Consider the following 15,160-nt stretch of genomic DNA (forward strand, 5'->3'; position numbering starts at 1 on the left):
TTTACCGCCCATCCTGAACCCAGCCCAAAAGTGACCTCACAGAGAAACACCAGCACTGCTTGTCCTCGAGAGGCTCCTCTCAGCCCTATTCTGCCCGTACTATTTCTGCTCCAATGTTGATAAACTCTTAAAATTTGCCTGTATTCACGTATGGATGAGATAAAGCAGAACTCCTCACTCTTCCCTGCTTCCCCCTTCCAATCTCACCTCTGACCATTATATGGAACCTACCGATGGAGAGAGCCTGGAGATTTTTATCAGGATTGCACTGCACAAGCTGAAATCTTTATGTTACTTTAGTCACGTGCCATATGTTTAAGCAGCTGAGACTGAAAATCTGACTGCTGGAAGCAGAGAGCAGTTATTCCAGCTGAATGATGACAGGGCCAGGTGAAAATCTCCCGAAAAGGTCCACCAATAAGTCATTGTGGTGGTGCAGAATGGCACAGACAAAAGGGTGGCACTAGCTAGAAAGTAACATTAAATGAAAACAGCAGAACTGCTGTCTTCTGTTTGAACACCAGAGAATCTCATGAATGAACAGATCTTTGTGTTTGGAGAAATCACAGTTTTCTCTCTTGGGTCTTCTCCAGATGTTTCAGATGCTTCAGAGGCTCTCAATTCATACATTTGGGATGAATTACACGCACAAAATCACCTCCTATTTATGCAAAGAAACATGCACACCAGTCCATCACGTTAGAGAGATCCAAAAGCAAGAAAGTTCTGATTCCAAACTTCTCCCCTTCCCTCCAACAGCATTTGGTGTTCAAGCAGCATAAAACATCTTGCTTTTTGTGGCTGCCTTTTTTTTTTTTTTTTTGCTTGGAAGTTCAGAAGATTGCAGATCTTAGATCTTTGTCTTGTCTCTTAACAGTCCACCTGCCTACCAGCTGTGCTCCACAAGTCAAATTAGTGAATCAAACAGTCAGATGTGTTATATTTCACTCTGCATAATATGTGACAGGGATCAGAAGAAGCCACACTATCAGCAGCTTTTCACTTCTATCCTGTTGGTTGCCCTCCCTTCAGTGCAGTGTTGCTCTCTCAGAAGTGAGGGCTATCAGCTGAAGGCAAAAGCAAAGTGCTTTTAGAGACTGGACTTTGAGGAAAAAATCAAGAGTTTTGCAAGGCAATGCAAACCAGACAAGATTGCTCAACAATGACATCTCTGAGGTGTAGCTTATAGAATTGTTTTGCTTTAAAGCATCATTACATTTGTGACTGCAGTTGTCTCTCTTGGATTCAACAAATCATCAATGATCTGCACAGCACCATCAATAAGACCTGGGGAAAGACCATCCAGAGGCCATGGAAACATATTTCAGCTGTCCAAGCAAAATGAAGATAAGACTAAAGACCCTCAGCATTCACAGACCTGCTGAGTTCAAGACACATCACTTGGAAGACACATTCAAATAACACACTTGGACACTCCTGAACCCAACAGTCTATTCTTGTTTCTCTATATTTGCTTTTAGAAAGACAGTCACGGCCACTTAGGCATTATGGTAACCAACAGGAGGATTGTTCCTTTTTATCAAAACACTGCTATTAAAAAATAAATGCAACTCATTCGAAATTCAAGATCAAAACTCAACTGTGGAGCGACTTACTCATAAAAACCTGCCAGAGCTTCTTTGTTAGAGCGCACGGCTCCAAGAGCATTTTTCAATTAGCCACCTCACTGCTCCAAGTCCTTTTTCTACATTCCTTATTTCACACTGCTCTGAAAATGCTGAGCTTCACACTTCCAAGGAAAAAGCCAGTCAGCTAGAACAAACGGGCTCAATCTGAACGGCAGGGCATTACAGAAAGCGTGATTTGGGTTGGACTGCTGCAGCACTGGCCATCCCCTTTGACTGGTGGGATTTTTTTCACTCAATTTTTAGCTATGCTCACGTTGAAACTCTTTGGGATCTAGTCATCTATCCTCCACTCATTGTTTTGCCCAAGTTTCTGCTGCTGAATAAATGAATAATCATAGCTGGTAATGGCTGTGGAGTCTAAGTTAAAATAAAATAACGAGACAGCATGGGCATGCACATGTGCAGTCCTAATGAGTATTTAGCTCGAGTGCTGTCGGAAGGCACAGCAGTAAACTGGGAACTGTCATTTTCTCCAATTAACTTTCAGGTTTTCTTCTTTTTGAAGGTGCCACCCAAATGCCAAACTTCCTCCAACCTGCTTTCCAAATCACATGTACCTGCAATCATGAATATGTAGTACGTAATTACTGTGCCTTTTTAAGGACCACATGGCAGCCACAGCCATGCTACAACATTCTTGTGATTTAGATATGCTGCAGGAAAGACATCACCCACCATCTCCCACAAATTCAGCCTCTCAGGAGCTTGAAACTCCAGGTGATTAACTGAGCATAGCTGTGCTGCAGTTTCAGAAACAGAGCAAGGTGAATGGATTAACACAAATTAAACCAATATTAACAGCTGTACAACAAAGAAGATTTTTCTTTCATACTCAGATCAGAGCTTCACCTGAACTAAAAGAAAAACAAAATAGAAAGACTTATAGTAATATCAGAGCAGGCAAGGAAGCATATCAGCCTGACTCATTTAGTTTGTCACATCTCAAAGGTCTTGATGCATTGGAGGGTGCAAAACCAGGTGGACTTTCCCATCCCCTCTTGTATTGCACAAAAACTAACTAGCAGGGGAACCTGGTCCAGGCAGCTTCTGTACTCAGATGTTCATCTCAGGCACAAACAGTGGTTTAGTCACAGTCCTTAAAGGCATTTGGAAGCAGGATCCCAAGAAGAACGGTGTGTTTCTATACAATAAAGACTTTTGTTATGAATATTCTCCCTGAAGTTCCCCCATCAGCAGAAATTGTTGCTGCTGACAGCAAGCTCCACTGAATGACATGTGTATGTAAGTTGCTCTCTTCCAAAACAGATGGCAGAGAGAGACTACTGCTTCTTTAAAACCCAGTGAAATCCCTCTGACTTTTCCATTCTACATGGCTTTAGAAAGAAAGCACAGAAAACCTCCTTCCTCCCATGCCCTGACACTCATTAGGGCTCACATGTTGACCCGTGTACCGTAAATAGCCGTCCTTCAGCGCGAGGTCATACGGCAGCAGCTCCCAGCTCATGAAGTCATTTGCATGATTCAGAGGCACTCTCCCCCAAAATTCAGCCTGCACTGCACGTTTCTTCATCCCTTTCAGCAGTGACCTTGGCCAGATTCCCACCTCACTGCAAACCCTGTGACATTCAGATGATGGTGCTACTTGACGATTGACAAACAGCGACCCGCTCACGTCAGGAATCGATAACGCCACAGCCTTCAATCAGAAATGTCAGAGCAGTTTTAAAATCTACGCCCTGTATTAATGGATTTTAATGGATTTGAATGGAGATGTTTGCTGTGTGATTTACTGTAGGGGAGCAACAAATCAATGTTCCTTTATGACACGTCACATCTCGTGACAGTGTCCCCTCGTCCTGCTGTGTCGGGGGGGATGATGATTTGCTGCTTGACAAACATCTGTGATCTATTAGGCGGCACTTCCAGCAGTTTAATATCATCCCACTCTGAGTGTCCATCTTTCTTCTCTGGATGAGAGGCACAAAACCATAAATTAAAGCCTCCCAGGTGACAAAACAGTCTCCCTCGGATTTGCCTTTTCTAAATTCCACTGCTGCGACGTGTCCGTGTGACTCCGTGGGGGAGAATTTATCAGCACAGCACTGTTTAAACAGGTCAGTGAATTGGGATGGTCACCCAAATCTCCTCCTCCTTTGGCCACTGTACAGCAGCCTGTGCTCTACAACAACTCGACATTTAGTCATTTCCACAGGCAGAACTTGGATTTTAGCTCAGCACTTGCCAAAGAGTTTTTATACTGTTTTAATTTCTCCGTGGAATTCGGATGACCTTGTTCCTTAACTGGGGCTACCAGTTCCTTAACTGAGAATCTCAGGTGTTAAAACACTGACGTACTGGATGAGTAACATCAGTTGATCAACACTGGAAATACCAAATTTCTTAATAGCGGAGTCTTTGGCTCTCCCTCACTGCAAAAAAAAAATCCAGACAAAGAAAACGGGCAAAGAAGCTGAAAAATAGTAATTTTCAAAACACCTGATAGTAGCTGAGAAGCTTTTCTCACCACTGAGACAAGTCACACAAAGAACTCGGATATTCCAAAAAAACCATCTAATACATGAATTTATCCTAATGCCAAAAATAAGAAAAAAGAGCAGACTCCATTCATTTTATCAGTCTTAACTTATGAATCTGAGAGAAAGGAGTAGCTAAAAGTTGTGAAAGAGGGCAGAGAGGTATCACAATTCAATATCTCAGCTGCACAATATGCTGTAATCACCATCAAGAGCAAAGAGGTGTCCTGATCTGTGACTACCTGCCCCATTCAGGATTTCAACAGCATCCAGTAATTACAGGTGAGCCCAAAAAAATGTCTTTATGAAAAGTTATGGATGATCAGTGTGTCAGTGAGCTATATTTGAAATCTATCAGCTCTTGATGGCTAATTTTGTACTACATGAGTAAAGCAAGTTCTAATAACTCACTTGGGACTTCACTCCAGTACTTACAAGCTACGTGCTTTTCATATTCATAAAACAAAACTAATTGCCTTTCATGGATGAAATGTTCTAAGAATTTTTAATCCACGTCAGCTGCAAACTCTAAAAATCCATCCCCATATATTTAAAACTCCCCCTCCCACCTGCTCACTTGTAACATGTTGTTTGCTGCAAACAAACTATAAAGCAGAGAGAATCATCAGGCTCCTACATTAGTATTATTTGTATTATTTTTTACAGGTTATGAGTCAATTGCCCACATTTTCACACGCTTAAAATAAACTTGAAACATTATTTAGTGAGGGGGAAAAAATAGACAAAATCTCCCATTCCTACAAGGAAGCAGTTACAAGAACAAGTTTACTCCCTTGCTACAGCAGATTTTTAAGCAAACGTTCGTATGTGGTAATTAAAACGTGTTATGAATGAAATGAAACAACTCCTAAAGTAACTATTCCACGTTCCCACCCCCAGCTCTCCTACATATCTACAACTATGAAGCTGTGTCCTCTGGAAAACCACAATTATCCCACACGTGGAGTGAACTAGACAGAGGAGTTGGCAGCTTTTGAGGGCTCACAGCTCACGTTTTCTAGTGTGAAAGCTCCAGTTTGCTTTTCAGTTTTCCAGCCTTCCCTCACACTGCTCTACAGGACCACAGCAGGCCTATGCAAGAGGCAGCCAGCTCCAACCCCCTTCCAGTTCTTCAAGATCTCCGTGGCTTGAAGATCAGCGTCTGGAATACACTAAGTGTTTTCACCACGGGAAGAGGGGAGAGCTGGCTCCTCTTCCACTGGGTAACAGGAATTACTTTTGCCAACGCTGCGGTCACTGAAGGGCTCCATTGCCAGCTGCCCATTCCAAGAAGCCAGGCTTGCTATGCCGGCAGAAGCTTAGCAGATAAACACTCCCAAACAATCTTCTCAGGAAACCCGAGAGCAAATCAGGCAACAGTAATAACAACATACATGTGTGCAATCCCATCTTGGAGGCTGAGAAATGCGGATTTCTTGGTCTCTAATAACCCTGCTAAAAATTCTGCTCCGTTTCTACAGCCCTGTTTCTCATGTGCCACTGCCGTAGATAAGCCTGGAAAAGACTGATAAATAGAAAATGTAAATACCAGAAGTTTAGGTCAAGTATGCAAATGCCTATTTCTGAGACTGTCATATTAATTTTCCCTTAAGTCCCCATTCAGCAACTTGTGTTATCTAGTCACACAACTTCATAAATTCTTCAGGTCAGGAGCTGTCCCAATCCATTTCACGTTCCACTGCAATCACCTCCATTACATCACACTATTAGTGTGGCAAAATTAATAAAAATGTAAATGTATCAGGGGACTACAGCATACTTTTGGAAAACAGCTCCATTGGTCCTTGGACAGTTAAAATTCTAACTAAAACACAGGTTTTGAGTAAGGCTTACAAACAGTTTGGCTTATTTAACACGTGCAGCAGGGAAGCAAACCCCAGCAATGAAATAGGCTGATCTGGCGCAGAATATGGATGGGAAGGTGACTTTCCCACTGTGAACACGTCCAATCTTCCAGAATCTGCAGAGAACCAGCTCCTGCTTGGGAAGGCCATGAGGACCAGCAGCCTGCCCTGTCACTGGTGACCAGCCCAACAACTGAGCTTCACCAGCTCTGGCTCTCCTGGGCATTCTTGTACGTTTCTGGGTGAATCAAGACTTTCTGCCCTTCTTTTGGGTTTGATGTTCATGCACACTGTGCACGTCCTTCCTATGAGCCCAGCAGCAGCTTCCTAAGCAACCAACAACAGCATAATGATGCCTTTAATGAAAGAGAGCCTTTAGAGGTGCTCCGAGCCCTGAGCGAGGCTGCACCGTTTCAGCTCCCTCCTGGTGATCACCGACAGCCAGGAGATGATTCTGCAAACCAGCATCCAAACTGAGCTTTGCTTTAAGGAATGCTACACGTGAAATACCTCATTACCCACAGCAAGACTCCAGGTCAATACCTGTTAAAGAACCCGGTTGGAAAAGGGAATTTTCATTACTCACTGGCTATGCCAAGTCATTGGCACGGATGGGGATTTTAAAGGCAGTTTTAATTATAGTAGGTAAAACCCACAGATGATCAAGCTGCAGAGTCAGAAAACCATCAGAACTGAACACTGACCCATTTGGGTTGTTTGCTGAACTTTAATCACTTTCCAAGTCTGACAGCTGCTCAAACTTAATTGCTCATTACACTTGTAAATAAAAACTGATCTCACTCTCTGATTAGCCAACCATCTTATAGTTGCCATAACAACTTCTTGTCTAATAAGTGATTTCAGATTTACCATTATTTGTACTAGCAGAAAATTTCACAAAGGTCTGAGATCGCTCTTTTCAGCAAAATACCTTTCTAATTAAAACAACGAAAATCATCAGAGAAAGGGCAGCTCAAAGATAATGAAAAAACAAGCTATTTACTACAACAGCTTAAATGTGAAATAAGAGTACCCCAATCCCAAATATATGCTGCATCCAGCTTAACCTCTACCTCCCACTGTCAATCATCTTATTATCATGCCTATATCCCATAACAACTGCTCAGGAAAATACCAAACAGCATCCAGGAAATAACTTGGGTCACAGTGTGGAGATGGATTTCCAGACTCAATCCAAATGAAATAGTCCAATAAAGTTTGCATATTTTCTCTCCTGATCTTAAATTAGGAAGCAATTAACTGGTGAAATTCCTTAACACTCTGTTAACTGATTGGAGCAAACAGACATATTTATTAGTCTCAGAAGACAAAGTGATTGGGAGCTGTGAAACACTGCAAGCCTGTAGGCCCAGGATATCATAAAAACTTTCCAAAATTTGCTGGCAAAGCTGCTGAAGCTTGCAATTTATTTAATATGCTCAAGGTAGCTCTTTGTGTTTATGGGCAAGGAAAGACCCCCCTTCCGTCCAAAAGGAAAATAAATGCAGAAAGCTATAACTGAGACAAAATAAAAGTTAAAAAAAAAAAAAGTCAGGAAATACCAGATTTTAAAAAGGGACTTTTCTGCATTTACTCAGCTAGGCAAGAAACATGCATTTTTGTTATTTGGGTCAAACACGAAGCCAGTCACACTTCTTGCAGTAGATTTATCCCATGAAAATACAGAGGATGCAACGTGCCCAAGTTAACAACATTCCTGACCACATTTGGGATGCAACAAAGTCTTTCTTGCCTTAAGAACAAGAAACCAATGCTCTGCAAAGTTCTTGGGATTCAAACACAGTTTATGACACCAATCTGTGCCTTCACTTTGTGTACATTTTCTTTGATCTGAATTTGAACAAAGAATTTCTTCCCAAAGCAATTTAACCCAGAAGGTTTCCGAGGACCAGCTGGGGAGCAGACTGCCTTACTCTCAAGGACTAAGCAGGCTTACAAGCTAACCAAATTATTCAACAGGTTTCTTCTGAATATCCTCTCTCTCTTTTTTTTTTTTTTTTTTTTTTTTGAGTCTCCTGATGCTCTCTGAGACTATGCTGAGCTGCCAAATGCTGTGAACTGAGACATACAGCACCACGAGTAAATAGTCCACACACAGCCGTGCCAGGAATTGCTCAGACACAGACAGGGCATGTACATACATGGACATTTTTTCTTCCCTAGTTTTTGTTTTTGAAACGAGTTACTACATTATGGAGCACACCTTAAAATTCTGGCAGGTATGGGACAATCACAGAGCATATATTTCAATTTAAGGACAGTGCTGCCAGTAATAGACTGGCTGGATTTATTTGCATCTCCTCTTCTTGAGCAATGGGAAGAGTTACCTACAGATGGGAAGATCTGGCTCCATGGGCTGTGTAAAGACATGTTTACCTGGAGCAAAGGAGCTGCTCTTAAGGGAGGAGAGATCCAGCTCTAGCAAAGCCTTTAGACCAGTATCTTTTGTCCTGGAAAATCCTCAGTTTTAAATGAGCCCTTTGCCATTGGTGGTAACGGAAAAGACCGGGGAGAACCATCAGCAGAATAAGCAAATACGGAAAACAAGGCTTATTTATTCTTGATAGGATTTTTATACTCAGCAATAAGTTTCTTTTATATAGAAAACTAGGAATTCTCCAGGCAGATGCAAACAAGAAAGTGGGAAAACTATTTCTGGGTGATTTGTTCAGATTCATCACTGTGTTTACCCAGGCTGGGCTTTCGGGTCACTTCCTCGCTTCTCAGGGCTCCCACAACATCCTTTCTCCCTGTGCTCCCTATCAACTACACATTGCACAGATTTTGAAACCAAAACTCAAAGGGTGAAATGATTTTTAGTCAAGTATGAAACACCATATGAGGAAGGAGGTTGCCGGGCCAGCCCTGAAGAGCCCCAGCCCTGCAGGCGCCACGCAGCACCTTCCCCAGGAAGGATCATCTCACCAAAACTTCTGCCAGGGCTGCTGCTGTCCCTCCACTCACCATTATCACTGAGGATGCCACCAAATGGCTTCATCACCTTCAAAGAATCGTTAATTAAAAACTCACTGTAGCTTATAAAAACAAAGGAAAGTCTGACTAACTTAAAACTGTTCTTAACTAAGGAAAACACACAATACTTTTTTTTTTTTTGTGAACATTGTTTTGGGTGAAATACTGGATCAGTTGGAAGGGTTTGTGGGGATTTTCTGTGGGTTTTAGTCAAGCATATTTTAAATATGCAGTTTAAAAAAAATAAATCTGCTGAGTCCATGAACAGAGCAGAAACAAACTGGGAACGAGCTGCCCTCACTCTCACATATAGATTTATATTAGAAGCATATGGAATACACATTTAAGCGTATCGTGCTGAAAGAGATAAAACTGCATTACCCAAAAATACATGTTATAATACCTTCATGAACTACAATCTGCTTTTGTGCCTAGAAAATAAATCCAGTCTTAGAAACCCAGTATTAAATGGTATTATACTAATTACCCAGCTTCACACGTGTATGTAGTTTCTCTCCAAGTTGCCGGATTCATGACTCAGTATTTATTTGCTCCTTTAAAAGCAAAGATATCTATTTTCATATTTCATGGAGATTTTCCTTACAACATAATCCATTGTCATGAAGTGAAAGCAGATCCAAATAATCTTATAAAACTAAAAGCACTTTATCAGACTCTCTTTTTGCATGACAAGCACAATTCTGAATGAGCAGCGGGGGGCTGGATTTCTAACAACTGACCAGCTACAGGAGTACCTAGAAAAAGTACTTAAACTCTGAGGAGAGAACTTCTTGTGCCCTTTTCACTGCTGGCAAAGACAAAACTCATCCTTTTGACACAGCAAGAAAAGTTTCTGCCACCTTGTACTGAGGAAAGCTTCCCTTAGAACAGGGCACAATGCTTCTGTGGTTATGGGTAAATGCAAATGACTTTTTATTATAATGCAATGAATGAAGAGAGAGACGATTCAGAGCCCAACAGCATGCTGCAAAAATGGAATTTTATTGGGAGCAGATCCTAAGATTATGGCGTGCACTTTAAACACTGACTTCTAGCATTGGGAAAAGGCTTGTCTTTAAAAAAATGTTCCACTTACGGCACAGCAAAGTAGTAAGTTTACTCTGAAGGGAACTTAGGGAAAATGTGGACAAGAAAGCCTGGATTAATGCCTCCCACAGGACTGCCATGGGCTGCTGCCTCTAATGCATTTCTCTGTTCCTGCATGTAGCCATCAACTCATTTATTTAGGAACCATTTTTATTTTAAGATTCATACGTGAAGAAAGGGCTCAAGTGCTTCTTATGGTAAGGAAAATAAAAAGGTGTTTTAAACCACCCAAGCTCAAGCATTTTCCCATTAAAAAGAAAAAAAAAACGGGGGGGAACAAAACAGCAGCTCTGGAAACAGACACTATCCACCATATATATTACCAATTTAATAGCCTTGAATGGAAACTGCAAGTGCTTTGATAAAAATCAATTGAAAAGCTGTCTGCCTCACTGTTGCTTCAATAAAGTGCCTCTGTATCTTTTGCTGAAACCTTGTTTTTGTAGCCTCCTTAAACAATACTCTGTATTAAATCACTGCACTGTTCCTCCTCCAAAAACAGACTCCAAGGCACGTGCCCAGACCAGCACCCTGCTCTGAAACCTCCCTTCATCAACAGGGACCAGGGTTGTAAACCAGCAGCACCTGAGCCACCCCCCTCCAGTCACACAGAACAACTTAATTTCTGCTATATCGTTAAAAATTAACTTTCAGGTCTCAGTGCACTTAACTGAGGTGCTGAATGTCTCTCCCGGAGGTCTTTGGCTCCGGGTCAAGCAGATTTCGGGCTGCAGGGAGAACAGCTGATTTCAGCAGCACTCACAGCCCAACCAAAAGGGACCTTGATGCCCCCATTCACCACCTCATTTCACACCTCACTGTCCCAGCTCAGCCCTCCTCACCTGAGGGAGCCAGGCAGGGGGGCAGCAGCAGAGCTTGATTTGGATTCAAACAAATAAATACTTTCCTGAAGCCTTTGTGAAGTCTCCAGGGTAAAAAACCAAAACCACTAAACCAGGTTTTCCTGTGTTCTCATGTGTAAGCCATATGGCCAATATCAAATAAGCAGAATGACCAAAAAAAAAAGTCACCAGCACTCCACATTCCTGTAATTCAATCAGCTTTAATCATCGGAGATGTTTTCGCTAACCTGCAGGAAGGGTATTTGTTCTAATAACCTTGAATAGAGTGGTGACACTTTAAAGATGGCTCCGTTGAACAAAGAAAGATAAAAATGCAATTTATGGCAGGATGGTGAATCTCAAGGCAAATTCCCACTACTGTAAATTGCAGCTCTTTCCCCAGGCCAGCCCTTCTCCACACAGCGAGCACTCTGTCAGCGCTGCTTTCCTACACATCTTCCTGCTCTTCTCTTCCTCAGCTTGTCAGGATATTTTTCAAAATAGACTTCCTCTAAGGATCTAGTATTTACAGTATTAACTGGAAAAAAATAAAGAGTTCAGTTGCAAGAACAGGGCCAGCACCCAGTGGCACAAAGGATCTTGTCAACCCCAACATACTCAGCAGCCTACAAAGCCACGGCACCCAGTTCCACCCTCTGGACTCTCACCAGCCTCCACGAGGATCTTCTGAAAAGCACCTCACAAAACCTTTGGGAAGTTTTGGATTCTACTACAAAATCTTGAATGGGATTTGTAGTTTATGTATTTATATATTACCTCCCTTCTCAGCAACCTCCAGCCAAAATGTAATATGGAATGAAAATGATTTTGTGAGTTCGGGAATCTCTTAGGCACAGCTGCCTGCCTTCCACACAACATCCCACCAAAACCCTATCCCCTCTGCTCAGGAGAAGATACAAGGACAGTTCAGTGTCCACAGGTCAATCAAAGTATTACAGCAAAATTAAGAGAGGGTTGTAATTAGTAGCCATGGTAATGGCTTATACAGTTTCTGCCATGACACCACTGGGAATTGAATAGAGGGTACCATATAAGCCAGCCCAAAATTCAGGTAGCTTTCAGCCATGAGGAACCTGGCTGCCATTTCAATTGGCACTTTAGATGCAGGAGACTCTATCCATCTCCATTACAAATCCTCTGAGCTCATCCCAGCATTACTTTCCCACATTAAGCAAAAGAGTTAACATAAAAAGCCTGCCTGGCTTCAGACATTATCCAGATAAAGAGCAGAAAAGAGAAAATCCCTTGTATTACCTCTCTAGGCTCTCCCCAAACCTTCTCTGACATCTTTGTTCTTTCAGACCTGGCATTTATCTGCAGACATTGTAGAGCCCTAATTAAATCTTCACGTGAACCTCTGCTACTTCCTGGCAGAGAACACACATTCTTGGTGTGCCGATGGACCTACAGGATTTTCTGCACTTCTTCCTTATGGTGAGTGTTAGGCCTTGCTTGAAAACATCACAACTGTGTTCAACACAATATGTTTAAACAGAAATACAAAATTATTCAGTTTCTTTTAAAGAATGAAGAGAAACATAAGTGAAAATTACATTCCACAAGCTCACTGGGAAAACAAACTGTGGAAGCACTGGGCAAATAGCAGTGTCTGAGAACAAGGCATGCTTTTGTTTTACTGCTGTCTCAGAAAGGGATAACTGGCAGCGATAGGAGAAGCAGAAAAATTTGTCTTCCAAAATAAAATCTGCAGGTATCTCTTCCCCCTGGGAGTGAAAAAAACCCATTCTTAAAGTGCAGCTGAATTTTGCATTAAGGGAAGCTGCACACCTGACCTTATCTGATGGAAGCAGCTCAGTGTTCAAAGCCCCAAAGTTGGCAGCGAGCAAAGGGATGTGAGAGCTGTGAAAACCTTTGCACTCCAGAGTTAAAGAGGCTAAAATAGCAGATTTTACTGCTCCCATCCTCCCCCCTACCAATTCTTAAGTCCCTTCAAACCACTGACTGATGCTTAAAAAAGCTGTCAATAAAGAGATGAGGCAGAGGCCTGGCCCAGGAGCAGCTTGTCCTGGCAGGGGTGGTCCGATGGCCAAACACAACAAAGCAAATTCACTCTAAAATCATTTTTAACTTGTACTGTTCTCATTATTATCCTCTGACTCTCGGCACTTCTCTCCCTCAGCAGCAGAAGTAAACACCCCAGATGGCTGAGGACAAACAGCAAGTTATACATATGCTCCATATATCCTGACAAAGAGTCCAGCCCTGCTCAAAGCACAGCATGAGACTCACCAGTTCAAGGGCCTTTTACCTTGACCAGGGGCTGCCCCTGCACGTGGGGATGAGGAGACTACAATAAAAGAGGTTTGCTCTGCAAAATTTTTCCATGACAATTTCCAAAGACTTCCGTCATTCCATAAATTAACATAGAAAACCTATAGGCTACACTGTGCATAGCTGTACATTATAGAACTGTAGATTGCTTTGGGTTGGAAGGGACCTTAAAAGCCCATCCAGTTCTACCCCCTGCAATGGGCAGGGACACCTTCCACTAGACCAGGTTGCTCCAAGCCCCGTCCAACCCGGCCTTGGAGACTTCCAGGGATGGGGCAGCCACAGCTTCTCTGGGCAACCTGTGCCAGGGCCTCCCCCCCCTCACAGGGAAGGATTCCTTCCCAATATTGCATTTAACCCTGCCTTCTGGCAGTGGGAAGTCATTCCCCCTTGTCCTGTCACTCCTTGCCCTTGTCCCAAGTCCCTGTCCAGCTCCCTTCAGGTACTGGAAGGCCACAATTAGGTCACCCTGATGCCTTCTCTTCTCCAGGCTGAACAATCCCAATTCTCCTAACCTTTCCTCCCAGAATAGCTGCTCAACTGAGCCTCACCTTGGCTTGGGGACTGCCCGGCACAGCCCCGCACTGCAGGAACCTGAGCCAGCCTGTTCCTTCCCAGCACAATGTCAGAGATCTTATATTTCTTCAGGGCTCAAGAGAGGAGTGCAGGAGGCACTGAGAGCCCACCTAGCCAAGGTGAGAACTCAGAGTTATCAAACTCTGCACAAGTGGTGCCCAGGCTTTCCCCGAGGAGCCCTCTGTGGCAACCCAGACTGAAACCTGGGTTGCCATGAATGAACGTGTCTGTGGGAGGCAGGAAATAGCTCCAGCAGCCCAGGGAGGCTTTGACTGGCCAGGCAGTGAAAGCTGGCTCAGAACCACCTGCTAATGGCACCAAAGTGTCACCAAAACCACAGTTCAAGCTCCAGGCTGAACACTGAGCCCATGTTTGTGTCTCTGAACCACGTCACGCCCCTGCACACACAAAGGTCCAGGGCGATTTCAGCGCTCTGGGAAAAGGTGGATCAACGACAGGGTGGTCTGGAACAAGGCACTCACAATGCAGGAGAAAGAGCTGGGGGATGCAACAACTTTCCTTCATCCATCTCGACGTGGAGTCGCTCCCTCCCCATGGACAACAGGCTGCCCAAGGCCCCCCTGCCCTCCAGCCTTTGGCTGCCCACCGAGCCCCCCACGACCCTCACTAACCCCACAGCCCCCCCCGAGGCCTCCAGCACCCCCAACCCCAAAAACCTCCACCACCTCCGAGCCCCCACCAACCTCACAACCCCTGCTCCCCACAGACCCTCCCACACCTCCACAGCCCCCCGACAGCCCCACAGCTGCCTCACCATCTCCAGACCCCCACCAACCCCCAGCGATCCCCACCAACCCCCAACCCCCCCCACTAACCCTCACAGCCCCTCACCGACCCCCAGAGCCCCCCATGGGCCTTCACAGACCCTCTCACAACCCCTCACTAACCCCTTCGAGTCCCTACAGCCCCTCATCGACCCCCAGAGCCCCCCATGGGCCCTCACAGCCCCCCACCGCCCCCACAGCCCCTCACCGACACCCAGCCCCCCGCGCTGCCCGGGGCCCCCCGCACCCTCCAAAGGCCCCTCTTGCTCCCCGGGTTCGCCCGGCCCCCGCGGAGCCCCCCTGGCCGCCGTACCGAGGCTCTGCCCCACCGGGGTGCTGAACGGGTTCCCCAGCAGAAACTCCATCTTGGGATGACAACAAACAGCGGCCCGGCGCCCCCCCTCCCGCACCGCGCCCTGACTGACAGCCGCGCGCACCAATCGTAGCGCGCTCTGACCAGAGCGACCCGCCTCCCTCCGTTCCATTGGGCTCTGTCCGGACGCGCCGCAGTGTCATTGGTTCAGAGACGTGTCC

The 15,160-nt window shown here is 44.5% G+C and overlaps 1 protein-coding gene across 4 annotated transcripts in view; it reads right to left on the reverse strand.

The window, feature by feature from the left end:
- Window positions 1-15,069, reverse strand: part of TOM1L2 (target of myb1 like 2 membrane trafficking protein) — a 56,606-nt gene extending 41,537 nt beyond the window's left edge. For 2 of the 4 annotated variants that reach the window (XM_064673315.1, XM_064673313.1), the window contains exon 1: window positions 14,940-15,069. In XM_064673315.1, coding sequence (XP_064529385.1) covers window positions 14,940-14,991 — 52 coding nt within the window. In that variant the 5' untranslated portion in view covers window positions 14,992-15,069. The remainder of the gene's footprint in view (window positions 1-14,939) is intronic. The other 2 variants (XM_064673316.1, XM_064673317.1) reach the window with 1 other exon arrangement.
- Between the last annotated feature and the right edge of the window lie 91 nt (window positions 15,070-15,160).

This window comes from Pseudopipra pipra, chromosome 16, assembly GCF_036250125.1.
Source record: "Pseudopipra pipra isolate bDixPip1 chromosome 16, bDixPip1.hap1, whole genome shotgun sequence".
Classification (NCBI taxonomy): Eukaryota; Metazoa; Chordata; class Aves; order Passeriformes; family Pipridae; genus Pseudopipra; species Pseudopipra pipra.